The 18485-nt window shown below is 42.6% G+C and overlaps 1 protein-coding gene across 3 annotated transcripts; it reads left to right on the forward strand.

Moving 5' to 3' along the window:
• Window positions 1-1642: 1642 nt before the first annotated feature.
• On the forward strand, window positions 1643-13673 carry fam189b (family with sequence similarity 189 member B). Of its 3 annotated transcripts, none has more exons than XM_028978562.1 (14): window positions 1643-2259; window positions 2416-2472; window positions 3048-3152; window positions 3246-3362; window positions 3461-3568; window positions 3949-4109; window positions 4192-4291; window positions 5374-5446; window positions 5930-6173; window positions 6675-6973; window positions 7058-7117; window positions 8446-8615; window positions 8756-8884; window positions 9626-13673. In XM_028978562.1, the coding sequence occupies exons 1-14, from the start codon at window positions 2032-2034 to the stop codon at window positions 9878-9880; spliced, it is 2106 nt and encodes a 701-aa protein (XP_028834395.1). In that variant the 5' UTR covers window positions 1643-2031; the 3' UTR covers window positions 9881-13673. The 3 variants fall into 3 exon arrangements, with proteins under 3 accessions (XP_028834395.1, XP_028834394.1, XP_028834396.1); XM_028978561.1 differs by having other exon boundaries at window positions 1644-2259; window positions 5897-6173; XM_028978563.1 differs by having other exon boundaries at window positions 1644-2223; window positions 5897-6173.
• The last annotated feature ends 4812 nt before the right edge of the window (window positions 13674-18485 follow it).

Raw genomic sequence — 18485 nt, forward strand, 5'->3', positions numbered from 1 at the left:
TCTGACTGCTCGGGGGAAGAAGCTCTTGCAGTGTCTGGCAGTTACGGTTCTGATGCTGCGGAACCATCTGCCAGATGGTAGGAGGGAGAACAGGGGATGTGAGGGGTGGTGAGAGTCCTTCATTATGTTCCGAGTTCAACGGATGAGGTATTTCTCGTAGAGCTGGGAGATGGGTGCAAGTGGAACCCCGATGATGCGCTCTGCTGTCTACATTATCCGCTGCAGGGCCTTCTGCTCATCGACAGTGCAGTTCCTGTACCAGAAAGTGATGTAGCAGCAGAGAACACGATGGGAGGAGGGAGGTTGGTCTTCTTCAGCTTTATGAGGAAGTGCAGACGTTGCTGGGCTTTGTTGGTGGTGGAGGTGATGTTGAGGTTCCAGGAGAGGTCGCCTGTCATGTGCACAGATCTCAACAGCAGATCCATCAATGTGCAGTGGGGTGGGGACAGTCAGTTTCTTCCTGAAGATGACAACCATCTCTTTGGTCTTGGTACATTGAGAGTCTCATTTGATCATGCAAATATGTATTATATTAATAATATGTCTGCTATGTTTTTGGGCAGCCCATTAATTTTATGTTTGTAATTGTTTGAAGTGAAATAAGTATTGGATTTTGAGATGTTTTATGTGGATAACTCTTAAAGAAGTTCTGGTTTTGTCTACTTCTACATTTGCCAAATGAACAAATACAAATTAAAGAATAAAATGTGATTTAAAAAAAATACATGAAAAAAATCATGATGCTGTGAATAATAAGAAGGGCCCTAATTTCGAAGTGCTGTAAACCGTTTAAAATGGGAGGAGCTCATGATGACGATTCAAAATGACAATTGAAAATGTTTTTATCCATGAACAGTGTACCTGGGACAGTAAGGAAACAGACCAGTGATCTGAAAGTTGCCGGTTCGAATCCCTGAACCGCCAAGGTGCCACTGAGCAAGGTACCGTCCTTTCGTGGCAACTCACTACTCACCAAGAGTGATGGTTAAAAGCAGAGGACACGTTTCGTTGTGTCACCGTGTGCTGCAGTGTTTCACAATGACAATCACTTCACTTTCTTTCTAAATGTCTGATCCGATATTCTACTTGTAATCATACAGTATTATTTTATAATTTGACTACATTTATAAATGTAGGAATGTAAATGTAGGAATGAACTTCCCCTTGAGGTCAGAACAGCTCAGTCACTGAGCACTTTCAAACGGCATCTCAAGACCTTCCTCTTTAGAGAATATTTAGATTAACTGTGAATAAAAAGATTGTATTCATAGTTGGGGGTCCTAGTGAACCAGAATTGATCACTTCATTGATTGTGACGTGGAAGCATGTTGTAAGTCGCTCTGGATAAGGGCGTCTGCCAAATGCCGTAAATGTAAATGTGAACCACGGTGTGTAGTAGTCAGTTCGTTGTATTTGGCAGGGAAGATGTATGTATTTCTGTGTGCTTCCTGATTAAATAATATAGTACAACGTTGCAGGTGTAACTCTTTCGTTCTCTTCACTACTTAACTCCCATATTTTTGAAATGACATCTCGGAAATGTTGAATAATTTTGAAGTGCCACGAGGGGATGTTTTTGCCAGTCCACGGACTGCGTTCACGACCCTGCATAAATGAAGTCTCGCGATAGCTTGCAGGCCGTTGCCAGGTAACCAGCGCTCTCTCGCAACATCACCATCTCGCGCTGCGTCCGCAGCATAGAGAGGTGCCGACGTCGGCTCGCGCGTTTCAGTCCGGCCGGGGAGCTGACGGGTTACGCCGGCTCCGCAGGAGATGACGTAGCCCCGCCCCCCTGCGGGAATTCCACGGGACTGCGCACGGCGGAGCGTGAATTCCCAGGTGACGGATAGTGGTCCGAAGGGCGGATTCCTGCCGGGGGTCTCTCCGCGTGACTCCACCCTCTGCATCCGTGTCGCGATGCCGCTTAGCGCGAGGGGAGACGCGGCTGGCGGAACGAGTCCCGACTCGAGACATTGCGGCTAACTGACGTAACGCCTCCTGCATCCGCGCCTGCGTGGTCCGCTGCCGAACATGCCCTCTCCGTCGGATTCCAGCAGCGTGCTGTCCATGTCCGGCTCCAGGGCCTTGTCCGGGGGCCGCCGGGTGGTGTCCGGGCGGGGGAGCACGCGGCTGCTGCTGTACCTGGGCCTGTGCCACCTCGGCCTGGGCGCCATGGTGCTGGCTTTCAGCTTCACCAGCCTGGCCTTCACCTCCTCTCCAAAGGTCCGCCACCCCTCCCCGTTCTGGGCAGGTTTCTTCGTGAGTAACAGTTCGGCACGTCACACACCGTGCACACAAACATTCAATCAAGCGTTCACTGTCAATAGTGAATATGACGTTTGGAATGCCTTGTGAGTGTAAATGTGCCTGAAATGATGGCATCCTGTTACAGTGTGGACTCTGGTGTCTCGGCAGGTCGTGGCGTCAGGAGTTGTGGGGGTGATTTCCTGGCGGAGGCCTTTGACTCTGGTGGTGTGTGTGTGTGCTTTTCTATCCTCCTTTCTCTCTTTGCCGTGACTGGGAAGGGAGGGAAACAGTGTCAAATAATCTCTAGCCTGCTGAAGTTTTGATTAACTTCAGCTTCATTCATTACTTCTAATAAAATTTGAAAGAACTTGATTAACACAACAAAAAAAATCTGCTTGTTCAACAATGCTCCTAATTGTGAAAAATAGTAAGTATATTTACAAGGTAACATAAAGTTGGTTTACTAAATCTCCTGCAGATATGTAATTTAGAATAAAACTAAATGAGAAAATGACATTTCAGTCCAGTTTGTCATTGATAGTTTTTCATCTTTTTAATGCCTGAACTTATTTATTCTTATTCATTCTTTATTCCTGGATGAATAAGCCTGGCTGATTCCCTTCATATGGTCCATTGGACGTTTTTAGCTGTAATGTTCTCCAGATAACATCAATTCTGGCCTGATGACCTGTAGAATGAGCTGACCAGTGAAACTCTGATTCTATGTTTTCGATGTACAGTAGTGTGTTGTGTTTGAGACTCTGTCTCTCTCTCTCTCTCTCTCTCTCTGTATTTTGCAGGTGTCTCTCTTTATGCTCCTGTCAGCGGTGTGTGTGATTCTGAGTCTGGCTGGCTCTATGCCCTCCTGCCAGACTGCCCAGATGGTCAAATCTCACTTCTGTCAGGTGACCACTCTGTCCCTGCGTCTCTGCACTGCGAGTGGTGTGGCCCTGACAAGTTACACGTGTATCTTTGTGTGTCCGTGTGTGATTCTTTAGTCAAGGAACGGGGTGTGTGAGTGTTGTGACCCAAGCAAGACATGCCCCCCACTGGATGAGGAACAGTTGGTGCTTTACCGCCACACTGAATGTGACACCGTGAGACACCAGCTGAAGGTGTGTGTGTTATCATTTGACTTATTTCTCCTCCTGCGTATGTGTACATGGTCCTTATTTGTGTCTCTGTGTTGTGGGTTGTGTGTGTGGATATGCAGGACCTGCTGTTCAGTGCCTGTGGTCTCAGCATTCTCTCCACCATCATCTGCACTCTGTCTACGGTTACCTGCAGCCTTCACATATTTTCTCTTGACCTCCTGCATTTGGTAAGAAAAACTAGTATTTTTATTTTTTTTTATTTCACCGAAGGCCTTTGCCCTCTCAGTAGCGAAGGATGTTCCATCTTGTGACATTTTCTCGTTTTCAGTGGATGGAAGATATTAGCGAACAATGTTTGAAGTGTGTTAGAAGCAGATAAAGTGGATGCTGAGGGATCATGGTGACCATGTCGCATGTTTGGAAGGTCCTGACCACCGCAGATCAGGAACATCCCACAAGAGCTTCAGTTGTGGACATGCTATGACCCAGTCATCTAACCATCATGGTCCTTCTACATCGAATTCAAGGACAAAATGTGTCCTAATATATCCCATCCAGTCGTGAATATGATCAGCGTATTTCTCTCTCTCTCTGTCTTTTATCCCAGCTGGCACCTCATCACTCTCGCTCTGTCAACCCAGAATGCACCACTCCTCAAGACGCCTTTCTAACTAACATGTTGGACTTCGAGGAGTTTGTCCCACCCATCCCGCCACCTCCCTACTACCCCCCAGAGTACACCTGCAGCTCAGAGACCGACGCTCAGAGGTCGGCAGTCTTCCTGGGACGTATGCAGCTTTACTGTCCAGTTCTATTCCAGTTCTGTCTTTCATTCGTCCTGTTTCTGCAGCATCACATATAACGGCTCAATGGAGAGTCCAGTGCCGCTGTACCCCACCGACTGCCCGCCTCCCTACGAGGCAGTGATGGGCCACAGAGCTGCCAGTGAGGTAGGTGTGCATTCTTACTTTACGTCTTCCTCTTGCTAAAGGATTTTACATGATTGTACTATGTTGTATGTGTGTGTGTTTTTTAAGAACTATTTCAATGATATATTTTGAAATATCCACGTTCAGTGTGGTTGTAAATACTAGATGCACTTTTACAGCACAGTACCAGACCAGGAGCCACTGCACATTTTGGCTGACATTCTTAATGAAATATGGACAAAACAAGCAAATTTGGGTTCATGACAATACATTCCCTTTTTATGACTGATAGTTTTTGAGTGGTGCTGAAAATATGCGGCTCATATGTGGCCTCATATGAGGCTTTCCCAAATAGTAGCCACTCACCTATATCTCCAGGGGGACTGTACCTGTGACCAGGGACAGATTATGGGTCGTGTGGGTCCCTGGGCAAAACATTCGCAAGCACCCCCCAAAAAAAAAAACGCCAGCATTGTCTGGGATGGCTAGTTGCTACGTCACCATGCCACTTGTGGGTCCAAACTAGTGCGGTGTACCGTGTTGTAAAAGCAGAATGATGTTGACCAAATCTTTTGCTGCTTTTTACCTCGGAAAAAGTGCAAAGAAGGTGGCTTAAGTTGATACAGTAAGTTGGATCTCAAATTATAATCAGTAGAGCCTAATGCCATTACCTCACATTAATGTTAGCACCAGGTTAGCCATCTCTGTTTATAGAGACAGGTAGCAACGTAGCACAACCAGATCGTACCATAACAAACATTATTTGAATGTCATACAAATCATGCTCTAAATCAAAGCACTTTTGCTAATCATCCCATTTCTATTCAGCAGCCTGGTTATTACCATGGGAAAAGATAGGTCCCCATGATTTACACATTGCAAGTTCTCCAATGTGAAAAAAACTTTTTGCGTTGCAAATTGTTTTGGGCTAGGGGCCCCACGGGCCTCCTGCACCCCAAGGGCCCCTGGGCAGCGGCCCGCTGGCCCGGTCCGTAATCCGTCCCTGCCTGTGACTACTGATTGTAAGGCGCTCTGGTAAATACTATACTGTTAAATGATATAAATGATTGAATGAGAACAATAAGTCTCTTTTCCTTCTCTAGGCCACAGTGTTTGATACTCACAACACTGACCTTTCTGGTGAGAGGGGCACCTCTACTGCTTTCAGTGGAGAGGGTGGGTGTCTTTTTGGTGACATTTTAATCAGCCACACTCCTTTTGCTGTACATTACTTCTAAAATAAGCAAAAACTTTGGAAGCATGTTCTTTCTTTCTCTGTCTTTCTATTTCTCTTCTTAACTCATGGGGTTTGCTGTAAATTGTACAGATCTGTAATGGCATTTGCTTAATTTAATTGACTATGACAATCTCCAGCGGTTTTGAGGGAGTAGAATTATCTTTAACAATCCTGAAATCAGCATCCTCCACCCAGTCGCTTTCTTTTCTGTCCTTTTTTCCTTCCACCCTTACAACCCCAACCCCTTCAGTCACTCTATATCCCTCCATCTCCTTCTTTTTCAACTCTGCTGCTTCTACCACCTTTGCCTTCTCTCCTGATTCTGCCTTCAGTGCAGCCTATTTCCCCCTCGTTCTCTCTACATCTTTCTTCATCTCTCTTTTTCTCAGTATCGATGGACAGTGGTTCTCTTTTGATGTCAGAAATAGTGGACATCCCAGATGACAGCTCACCTTCTGAGGACTCTTGCCTCCTTGAGGTGGGGGTGGGCGTGGCACGCAGGAGGGGAACCAGTGAAAGCGGTGAAGGGGGAGAGTACATCAGCTTCCGCAGCCCCACCCTCTACCCCACAGAGGGTCCAACAACTTCCCAGCCCCAAAGCTGCTTCCGAGGGGAGAGGTCGAATTCCTGCTCCTCCCCAAGCACCTACAACACCTCCACCTACAGGTCCTTTTGAGTGCATTTTTTTGTAAATTATTACTATTACGTAATTATTACGTAATCCCCAAAAGGTAAACACGACACATTTCAGCATTTTATGCATGGTTAGTGTATTATTTTTCTTTTGCACAACTAAATTGAGCTTATTAAGGTATGCCTTTTTCATGATATTGTCCTGTTTGTCTGTTCATTGTACTCTTCTCTGTACAGTGTTTAAGTTTTAGTTAGTATAGTTTAGTGTGTATATCTTTCTTTTATGATTGCACTATGGGGGGTCTGTGTGAAACATTATTTCCATACACTGTATACTGTTGTACTGACAATAAACCAATCTTGGATATTGAATGATGGCTTATCAAAGACAGATTTCAATGCAGATTTTATTTTGCTTGATATTTGTACCTGTAAATTACAGAACTAGTCTTGCTTAAAATGCTTAACCTATCTATTTTTGTGATCTTCAATTCACTGTTGATTTCAGGTTTGTCCCTGTCTTTTCATTTACAGGTCTCCAGTGTTGTGTAGACAGGCACTGTTGGCCAGTAGCTGCTCCCAGCTGGAGCAGTTAGGTGGAGCTGTTAGGTCCCAACCACATCTAGCCACCCGTGAAATCCATACCCAAACTGTTCCATTTCACCAAGTACCTCCAGTTGCTGTTGCTGAAATCGCGGCGCCTGTCCTCCATGCCGGTGCTGCTGCAGTGCCCACAGCACGTTTGTTGCACAGAAAGGGATGCAGCCAAGTAGGGGGTTCCTTTCCATTGATGAGGTCACACAGCGAGCCTGGACTCAGGTCTGCTGATGCAAGTATGTTTGTGCACATGGCATCTAGTCGAACATGAGTGACTGGGTTTTGTGAATATAGCAGTAAAACCGCTTTCTTCTTCTCAGGTGAACTAGCAGATTCTGCTGGCAGTAAAGGTGGGAGTGAGGAGTCTCACACAGGAGCAGGTTAGACACAGCAGATTTTACACATTAGTTTCTATCAATTTACCTAATGGTAAAGAACACAGTCCCTGTTACAGGGCTGATAGTATTCAGGCGCCACACCGGATTTCCAGCGTACCAACGTATCTTATTTATTTATTTATATCAGGTTCTCCCAGTGATCTGACACTAGATCTGAGAATCACAGCTCAGAGTGCAGATTTCACTCTCACACCAACAATAGGCCCACAAGTCAACAAGCCAATCAGAAATAGGGAAGAGGCGGGCCTTGAACCTATATGGCTAAATTCTGCACTCCCTGGCGGAGTACTCTGAGAGTGGGAGTTCTTCTTATATAAATGTTTTTTCTGATATTACTGAACCAGGCATAGCCTTGTGAGAAGGAAACAAAATTAAATGAAACAAGCTTTCAATCTGTCAGTAATACCCCTTGTGAACCTGTGCACTTTAGGGTTCACAAGATCAGCACGGCACATGATATCATATTGTGCGATTACAGTAACGCAAATTTATGAGATTTATATTACATGTACTCGGACTGACGTGACTAAACAGCAGACTGAACTGAGACTGGCTGCTCAGTCTCTCTTCAGAATGTGGACCATTCCTGCCATGTTTTAGACTGTAGTCAGGAAGCAGGGAAGAGCTGGAAAACTATTTCGATAATTTCAGTCAGGTCACGTGGTAAACTGTTGGTCAGCAAACATGAACTTCTGGTCTATAGTAATTGTTCTTTCTTTATGTTTCGCCATTTATCATATTGCAATCACATATTGCAAAAACTCAGTAATCGCAATTTGACTTTTTTTTTCAAAAATTCTGCAGCCCTGGAACTAGAAACCAAAAATATAGCAGGCGCCCCCTCGTGGCTTGTTGCAGTACATGTAACATTAGGTTGGTAAAATAGACAAAGGCTAAAAAATAACAGATATTTGGAAGGAAAATTAATACATCAAATAATAATATATTGCTTAAGTTAAAATACAAATAATACTGCACACAGATGCCTCTGTAAATATAGGCTTTTACTGGGTTTGTTCATTTCGTGTCTGAATGTTCAGTTATTTCCACAAAATTTAAGAGGCTAATTCTCTCACACCTATGTACACCGCTACACAATTACATTTTATATACATCCTTTATATATCTGGGCTCATGGGCAGACAATAAATGTGTTAAAAACTGCTCACCTCTCGGGCATGGAAAAAAGTTCAGGCTCAGGAATATTTTTCACTATCACCCCTGCTGTTGATTATACAAAATATAAGTGACTGCTGCTTGAAGGTTAATTTGGTCTTATTTTCTCATTCAGTGTTGTCATTTTTTTCCAGGCCCAACCTCTGAAACATGTGTGATACCATGCAGTTCTTTGCCTCTCCCTGTCTCTCTCCTGAGGAAAGGCAGTGCAAAAGCCAGTCCTGGGCATGTGCCTTTCAAACCACCACCAGGGACGCCATTGCACATGCCAAAAGACTGCGCTCGCTCCCTCACAGACCTCAAGGTTCTCTACAGTTTCATATAAAAACATCCCAATCTAATCAGCTATAAAAGCTGTCATCCTCTTTGGGATGATATGTGGTACATGACATAACTTGCACAGAGATTTGTGACCCATCTCTGATTATCTTCTCATCATCTCAGGTGACACGGGTTCTAGTGGCACGCTTCTTGCACCGCTCTAGGCGGAGCCTGGTTCCCTCAGAACATTCAGGAGGCTGTAGCCAGGGGACAAAGAGACGGGGGGGTGACAGCAGTCTACCACTGGAACAGGTGAGTGTGTGACAGAGTGACGCAGGTGTAGTGGTGTGTGTGTGTGGGGGGGTCTTACGGTTATAGCATAAACCTGACATAGTAATTCCTTTTTGCTCATCTATTAAATTAGTCAGTTTCTCAACAATCTACATTTTACAGGGTTAGTGTATGAATGAATTCTACATTAAACGAATGTATTTCAGGGCTATATAGAATGTATTTTTAAAAGCTTTTGGTAGAATGAGGCATAAAATTTTTATCTCATACATGTGTCGATAACCTAATAAAACAGTAATCAGATGACAGGATGGCTTATTTCTTTATCAAATTGATGTACAAAATGCATATTTATTTCCATTCATTAACCAAAAAGATAAAGGTTGGACTGTTGCAGGGTGAGGGGTGGGGCTACTTCCTTTTCATAGATATCAGTGAACACCCATCCTTTGAGATGTCACATAATTGTCACATCCCTGGTGACCTTGTATAGAGCCTGGGATGTTTAAAAATGTTTTTAAAAGATAAAATTTGGGGGAAAAGGGGGAGCTGATTGAGAAGCAATAAAGGAAATTTCACTAAAGTAATTGTTGTGCACTTTATTCTATACCTCCTGGCTTGCTCCAGCTGAAACCATGGTTCCATATATTTTTTGTTAATCTGAAAAGGAAATCCTATACCAAATTTAAATCACCCAGTCCTAAACATGTGAAATGTTGTGTCTGTTCTCAGCATCTCTGGTATGTGTGTCTGTGTGTTTAGGTGCTACGTTACCCCTGGGGTGCCAGCAGGGGGCAGCAACACCAGCAGCATGTCCACCATCATCGTTGTAGTCATCATCACTCCCATAGCGACAGTCGTCATGATACCCACTGGCATGACAATGTTGTACACGCAGAGGGCATCCACCTACGGAGCTGTGGAGACCTGAACTCCTCCTCTGCTGCATCGCTTCACAGGCTACACCCACAAACCAAAAGATCATCCGGAGCTCTTTACTCAGAGTCTGCTCTGTAGGGTGCCACTGAGAGAGCTAAATACAGTGAGACAAGGAAGGATAGATGAAGAAAGCAGAAAACCATCAAAACCAAGGTGTACAGTGGAGTCATGGAATGTTTCATGAAAGTTCTTGACCACAGAGGAATCATAAATCGTGTCTCTTTCACCTACTTCCAGAACCGGGTTGTTCACACAGATAATCCAGGTACAGCAGTGTTGCACTGGGGACCTGGCCAGCATGTCTAACAAGAGCTTCCTGTTTAGATGGGCATTCTGCCCTTTCTGATGGAAAGTGAGCACAAGGAAATCATGGAATGAGTGAAATTTGCACTCACCCTCTGCTCAGTATTGGTCATATGGAGGAGCTGGTATCAGTCTTCAGTCTGTCATTCTCTCTCTTGCTCACACCCACACATAGAACACTGGTCCTTAGTGAATCTTATTATCCATTTATTATCTGGGGTTCATTATAACATGAACTTTAGACAAATCCAGTTATTTTATACCTTATAGCACTTACAGTTTTCCCGTCCCAGCAGATTACATTCTGCCATTCTTCTCAGCCCCATGTTCCATTCAGTCCTGTTCAGTTATAGAGGTATCACCATGGAAACTATATTGTAAACAATATGGGGCAAATGCATGCTTTTTTTTTAGAACAAAAAGGAATGAATTATATCTTAAGGTAAATTCTTTAGAAATGTTTGGATTTCTGCATGGATGGCACCTAATGTTACTCTTGCCCCAAAAATTGGGGTCTGTCAATCATTGTAAGCCTTCATGCCAGTATAGCAGCCCCCTACCATTATATTCAGATGGGATGAGATTCAGGTGTCATAATTTCATGTGAACACTGAAGAGTGTTCCAGTGGTGCTTTGGGCAGTGAAGTGGCCTGTACAAGATTCCATACTTGTCCTTTATCACCTTACAGATTTGTGAATTATAAATATGGAACTAAACATGTGCTTTAATCTCCAGTGTTGGCTTTTAAAAACCTAGATTGTCTCATGATTTCAATATTTCACCATATTCACAGAACTTACTTGGTTACATGGCTATACCTGGGAGCATGATATGAGAGCCCATTCATAAGACCTAGAAATAGTGACAGAAAATCATGTTGGAAGCATATAGTTGTAAAGAACAAAAAAACAAAAACAATAATGACCATTCATTCTTACTTCTTTTCATGTTATTTTGCACCACTGGGGTGGCTCAACCACAGTTTGAACATCTCCATTACTGGTCTCCAGTTTGCACAGTTGGATCCTAATTTACAACATATCGCAGTGTCAGCAGCCAAAATGTGCAAATACAGCTTCTCTACTGAGTTTAGCTGTACAGTACTTAATTAAAACCTTTAATGTTCTTTGAAACATATTCTTGAAATTCTTACATCATTTCTATTCTGAATCTGTTTTCTTGATCATCCATGTCATCCATACCACTACATTATGGATAAAAATGTAATAAAAATAGGTTTAGGCAACTGGTTGAACAGGGAAAGAACCAAGCTGTGCAGGGCTCTACATGATCCATCAGCTCTAATAAGTGCTGGCCCTGGCTTTCCTGTGCCATGTCATCTTACTTGGTTTTCCCTGTTAAAGATCCTTCCTTGACAGCAAAGTGAGAAGGCATTACTGTGGCATCCATTAGTTGGTTATTTGAATGCATGGTTTTCAAAGGTTTCAATACCACAGTTAGGTTTACCTTGTGCAATATTTTATGTGGCTATGTTTCTGCCAGTTTATGCCTTTCTGTTATTATGCTGGTTAGTGGTGTACGTAAAGCTGAAGCCAAATGGTACCAGCATAGACCCAATGGCTCCATTGCCATATAAATTTTACCAAAATATGTCTGCCATGTTGATTTATTGGGTGCAAGTGTGCAGAACTGATGTGAGTCCACCAGTATGATCAAATGAATAATGCTGGTTCAGAAATCCCAAAATGAAACATGATAAAATAGATAATTATGCTGGTATAGCTGTTAAATTACACGCCCCTAAATTCAATCACGCATTTATTGCTATAGTCAGTTAGAGCAGGTGGAAAGGATGATGTAATGAAGTCAGCATTGTACACTTTTTAGTATTTTTGAATCCATAAGACATCAAGAAAAATCTTAAGACATTTCAGAGGCGTGTTTATTCTCAGTGCAAACATCCAGTTTGATTTTGCTGCGCTGGTTACCACTGCTGCCTCAACTATTCGATTCCTGAACGCTCCCTGCATGGAGATTGCATGTCTCTATATATTTGTCTCGATGTTGGCCAGGGGTATGGAAAATACAATTGCAGAGAGTGAGTTCTGGATGCTATTTGCATTATTCTCTTGGATGATCAAATTTGTTTATTCTAAAGTTTCTTTTACCAATCACAAAAACGTTTCGGGCATGTCTCATTAACAATAGTTACACATTTTACATGCTTGATCAAGACATGAATAAAAAAAAAAAAACGCATGCAGACAATGATTTTCCCTGAAGTTGTGCAGAGTGCTTAACATACAGAGTGTGTGTTTTGACACCACTTTTTTCTCTCTGCCACATTTGAATCTGGCTAAAAGTGATGGAAGTCATCACCAAAAATGCCATAAGGGCTAATTGTGGGCACTTAAGAGCATCAAGGTACATCCTACATCGAAGACCACAAGTGTGCAATATAAGACAAGGTCCAACTAAAATATTAGTATAAACATAAAATCTGAGTGTAGAAGGATTTTTGACAATTGAAAGTGTGGGAAAAGATTCTGTACTTAAAGAGCCTTTTCTTTTGTTAAGAAATGCTTCAGTAGAGAACAACTGTTACTGCACTAATAGCTGTGCATCTGCAAAAAAAAACAGGAGAGGAACTTTTTGAACTATAAAAAATATATAATCATATAATTGGACTATAATTGTTTTTCATTCTGAATTAAGGACATTGAGTAATTATTCTGAATGCAATAGTGGAGTTTTGAGAGACTCCACACTTGGAGGCTTGAGCTTTTGAGCTCACACTAAAAAAAATGCTATATCAGTCCTAAACAGTTGAGTCTCTCCATTTGTAGATTATTTGTCTCATGACACAAAAATGAAAACCCAACAATCTTTAGTGATGGTTTTATTGCCACCCCTAGCTACATGCATCAACTGTGATCTTCTCAAATAAACTTTTGGAGCAGGTGCTAAGCATAAGGTTTATGATTATTTCCCCAGTCTTCACCATTAATGATAAAAAAAAGTTAAAACTATTAATAATTTATAGCCTAATAAATGAGAGAACAATTTTGGTTTTTAGTCAGATTTATAATTTTTATGATTTCAATCATATATTACTACTCAGTGTAAAAATCTACACTGATGGCAAACCGATTTCACATACAGAGAACAATGTTTAATCCAGTGGCAAAATTCTTTTAAAGATTCTCATGGAGAGACAGGGCACAGGTAAAACAGTGACAATTTCATTACAAAGATTTGATATTGTGATCTTGTGCTACTGAACTACTAGATATCTTGTAGGTAATTCCCATGGAAGTATGACACTGAGTAAATCTCACTAAATTAAAGTCTGATGTACTCCACATACTCAAAAAAATATCCTTTTTTTTTCAAAGCATCTGTACTGAAAAAATGTTCAAGGAAACTACCTCCTTCAAGGAAACTACACTGACATTGCATTTGGCAAACTGTATGGCTAATAATGATGTTTATAATGAATAAAGGTTTTAAGTAAAAACTGAATCCCACATGCATTTTAAGTTCTACTTCAAGAACCTTTAATATATGCTATGTATTTAACTGTAGTGAATAAAAGGAATCAATGCATCATCTGTGCTGTATGCTCATTTTTAAGGGACAACTAAAGGTTACTCTTATATACAGTTTTATGGATTCTAGGGAATGCTCACTCCAGCATCAGCAACCTGCTGTACTTGTACAAACAGGGCCAGAGTCTGCAGCAGCCTGCTCACATATTTGTGCACCAACTGATGACTAAAGGCACTAATTACTAGCAACACAATTTCATGCACAAAAGAAATCACATTTTATATAGTGTCTGATGTAAAAAGCAGTATTTTCATGCATACCGTTTTGAACACATCTTCAGCTACCTGCTGTGACTCCCTCAGAACCACCTCCTCCAGGTTCTCTCCTCTGAGGAAGCAGATGTTATTGCACATGCATGTGAGGAACCAGGACACGTAATCAGTCTGGGGACAAAACTGCTCAGATGCACACATCACACATCAATCGCCTGGGTGTCAAGTGAAAACTTTTTTTATAGGATTAGTATAAACTAAATAAGAATTGTTTAGGCTGGGCTTTAATTCAACAATTCTGAGTGACAATCTGAAGAGTGTAATACACAAAAGAGGGATGAGCAGTGGGCTGAGGGAAGAGTAGACGGTTGAGGGATGAAGAGTGGGTTGAGGGATGAGGAGTCAGTTGTGAGACGAAGATTCGGATGAGGAATGAGGAGTCATTTGAGAGATGAAGAGTGGGTTGAGGGACCCACATTAAACCCGTCTCTATTGGATAGCTAGTCTCCCAGTCTCCAACCTTCCTTTTCTTTTAAAAATTCTTGAAAGAGCAGTACTGGCTCAACTTTCCTCATTTCTCCCCGAACATGATCTCCTCGACCCTTTTCAGTCTGGTTTCAGGAAAGGGCAGTCAACTGAAACCTCCCTCCTGGCAATGAAGGATGACCTTCGTGCTGCAAGAGCTGCCTGCAGATCATCTGTCCTTATCCTACTTGATCTATCTGCTGCCTTTGACACAGTTAACCATGAAATTCTTCTCACCACACTCTCTGATTTAGGAGTTACAGGAACCGTACTAGATTGGTTCACCTCTTATCTTCACGACAGGTCTTTCAAGGTATCATGGGGAGGTGAGACATCTGTCCTCTCTAGGGTAACCACAGGGGTTCCACAAGGCTCTGTCCTTGGCCCCCTTCTATTCTCATTATACACTCGCTCACTTGGTCACATCATCCAATCACATGGCTTCTCCTATCACTCTCATGCTGATGACACCCAGCTCTATCTGTCATCCCCACCAGAGGATGCTACTATAGCAACAAAATTTCAGCCTGTCTCTCAGACATATCGGCATGGATGTCTGAGCGACACCTCCAACTCAACCTATCCAAAACCGAGATTCTGATCTTTCTGGGCAACAATTCCCCTCAGCAAAACCTTTCAATTCAAATTGGCTCGCTACTGTTAACACCCACGGCATCTGCAAAAAGCCTTGGAGTTTGGATAGATGACAAACTGAGTTTGAACCATCACGTTGCTGCTATCTCCAGATCCTGCAGGTTCACTCTCTACAACATTCGCAAGATTCGGCCTTTTCTCTCGCAACAGGCTACGCAGCTCCTCGTCCAGGCAATGGTCATCTCCAAACTCGACTATTGTAACTCTCTCCTGGCTGGAGCCTCTGCAGTCACCATAAAACCACTCCAGATGATCCAAAATATGGCAGCCCGTCTCATCTTCAATCAGCCAAAATACACCCATGTTACACCTCTTCTTACCTCTCTCCACTGGCTCCCGGTAGCTGCTCGCATTGAGTTAAAATCCTTGATGCTTGCCTACAGGGCTGTAAATGGAACTGCACCCTCCTACATCAATACAATACTACCTAGCTACACTCCTGCACACTCTCTCAGATCAGCAAATGAAAGGAGACTAAAAATTCCTTCTTCACGGGGTCTCCAATTCCAATCATCTCTGTTCTCCGTTGTTGTCCCTGGCTGGTGGAACAACCTGCCCTCCTCGACACGACTAGCCGAGACTATCACCACTTTTAAGAAGCAGGTGAAAACCCTCTTGTTCAAAAAGTATTATAGACAAATCTAACACTTACACACGCACATGCGTACACATTGCACAAACAATACAAGAATGTATAAATACATTATAATTTTTCTTCGTCTAGCACCTAACAATCTCTGAGCATGCTCCTCGCTGACAAGTTGAGCCTTATCAGGGCTCTTAGTTTGTGAACTCAATATTCTATAGAAATCGAACGAGAATTGCTGGTGTCTTCCTCTTGTAAGTCGCTTTGGATAAAAGCGTCTGCTAAATAAAGTAAAGTAAAGTACTCTTCCTCTGTCTCTATACTCTGGCATCTACTCAAACATGTCTGTTGAGTCTTGGGAATTGCATGACTGAAATGGAAGAAGATAAATCTGACCACAATCTTAACAGTCACATCTGGATGTGCGAATGTTAATGTGCGAAATCGCATGCGGAGAATGAAGCACTAAGAGGTCATGTATCTTGAAGCTCACTCACAAGGCATCAAAATGTCAAAATCATTGAATGACCAGAGAAGATAGAGAATGGACAACTGATGGAGTCCGTAATGAAATGTATCCCTACGCCAGTGGAAATGGACCTAGCACATTGCATAGGGTGGTTGCCTGCCAGTGAAAAGACGTGATCACATATAATGATTGATTATTTTGCAATCAAACCTTGCGGCAAATTCTGAACCATTTCCTGAAGTAGTCACATGGTACAGCCAGGCAGGAAGGCTTTGGATGTGCTCATTTTTGGCTCCTCCCAAAATGAAGCATCCCCTAAATGAGGATGGAACGTCAGTGGCATGTCAGTGGTACCTTGGCTGTTCTGGAATTGAACCGGCATTCTTCCAATTACGGGTCCGCTGCTAAAACTGCTTTCTACAAAATTGGGAGCCTCTGCCCACAACACTCCACAACACATTGTCATGTCTACTCAACACTCCAACTCCCCCTGCACATACCGTCATGTGGGTCTTCACGGATGTCGCGACAATCTCGGACGTTAATAGGTTTAATAATCACCACTGTATATGACCTAAACGTAAGGTGAGGAGTACATAATTACATAATAACAAAAAATTAAAAACAAAGCAATCAAGATATATATATATATATATATATATATATATATATATATATATATATATATATATATATATATATATATATATATATATATGTGTGTGTGTGTGTGTGTGTGTGTGTGTGTGTGTATATATATATATATGTATGCACCTCCAAGGAGGTGTCAGACTCAAAGCAGGACTGATCACTATAAACAAGAGTTTCATCATTGTCATCAGGGGTCTGGGGTCTGTTGGGGTTCTGTTGGGAATAGAGAAGGTGAGGAACTTTTAGATCTAAGGCGGTATCAATAATCCTGACTACCAATGCTCTAAAACAGGGGATGCAACAGCATTCACAGAGAATTAAAACAAAGGGGAATACAGCAAAGACCATGCAAATGGAGACAGCTAGATTTTTATATTTCCCAAATATATTTTAGTGTTCTTTCAATTTAGCACTGAGGGTTTTGAAATCATCTACCACACGAGTCAGCTTCCCAAGGGGAGCTGTGTTGCTGGGGATAAAGGAGCAGCATCGGTTGGCAAAAATTACCAAATTCTTTTTTTTTCTGGTAATAACATCAACAGCGATGTGGTTCTGGAAGGCCATAAGTGAGGTGGCTTCAAGTTGTTCATGTACAGCTTCAAATCTGTCTCTTGAAGTTTGATAAGCACTGCATGTTGTTATTAATTCTATCAATAGTTTTATTAGGAGTTTTCCAAATAAAAATTGATTCAGTGCCTACAGCTACTTGATTAACTAGTTTGTATCCATCAGGTGCTCCTCTGGGAATACCTATGGCATCTATGTAAGTTGGATCAGGGGAATCAAAAGATTTTAGCTAAGCGAGAGTGAGCATAGGAAAATGAGACCTCCGATGCGGCTATGGGAAAACTAGATACAGGCAGATTATGAATGGATGCACAATACACAATGCATAATACCAACATGGAACAAAACATGTAAAATTGTTATGAGCTACTTTGACATCAAAAACAGGTTTATGTCCTACAGGGAAAAGGGAGATACCAAGAAGAGCAAAAAAAATTAAGGTTATCTTGAGTCAGTGGACAGGTAAAATTCAGTTCAGGTGGAGTGGGAACAACCTTCAACATGTGGTTGTAGGAGAACAGAGGTCATACATCCATATTTCTGGAGGGCTCGGTCAGGCCTAATGTGGGTGGGGATTTCAGGGCCTGTTTAAAGCTAGGAGGGCCTTCTCTGCATCAGGGTTCCACAGTACCTGAGAAGACATTGATTTAGAGTTGTTTGAGTTGTTTGGTAGCTTTGATTGAGATGAGATTTTGATGGTCGGTCCAGACCAGAAAGGGGGTGTCACAGCTTTGCAGCCAGTGCGGACCGCGTTGAGAGAGGACGGCGCCAGCACCCACCTCTGACGTGTCCACTTCTACTATAAATGGAAGGGAAGGACCTGGGTGTTGAAGAATAGGAGCGGTGGTGAAACGAAGACACAAGGATTTAAAAGCTTGAATGGCCTCAGGAGTTAGGTGGAACAGACGTGATGAAGGTTTGGTAAGAGCAGTGAGGGGTGCTGCGACCGTACTGTAGGCACGGATGAAGCGACGATAGAAATTCGCAAACCCAAGAAACCGTTGCAGTTGTTTCAGCGTCGTGGGTAGGGGCCACGATGCCACTGCTTCCAGCTTATTGGGCTCCATGGCCACATCTTGGGACGAGATGGTAAAACCTAGGAATGTGGTCGAGCGCTGGTGGAAGGCGCATTTCTCCAGCTTACA

Source organism: Denticeps clupeoides, chromosome 4 (genome assembly GCF_900700375.1).
Source record: "Denticeps clupeoides chromosome 4, fDenClu1.1, whole genome shotgun sequence".
Classification (NCBI taxonomy): Eukaryota; Metazoa; Chordata; class Actinopteri; order Clupeiformes; family Denticipitidae; genus Denticeps; species Denticeps clupeoides.

Bases quoted from the DNA above. Each gene is read 5' to 3' on its own strand.
- fam189b (XM_028978561.1), top strand. From the start codon at position 2,032: ATGCCCTCTCCGTCGGATTCCAGCAGCGTGCTGTCCATGTCCGGCTCC. The intron at 3,153-3,245 runs GTGACCACTCTG...GTGATTCTTTAG, and splicing joins TCAAATCTCACTTCTGTCAG to TCAAGGAACGGGGTGTGTGA. The intron at 4,292-5,373 runs GTAGGTGTGCAT...TTCCTTCTCTAG, and splicing joins GCCACAGAGCTGCCAGTGAG to GCCACAGTGTTTGATACTCA.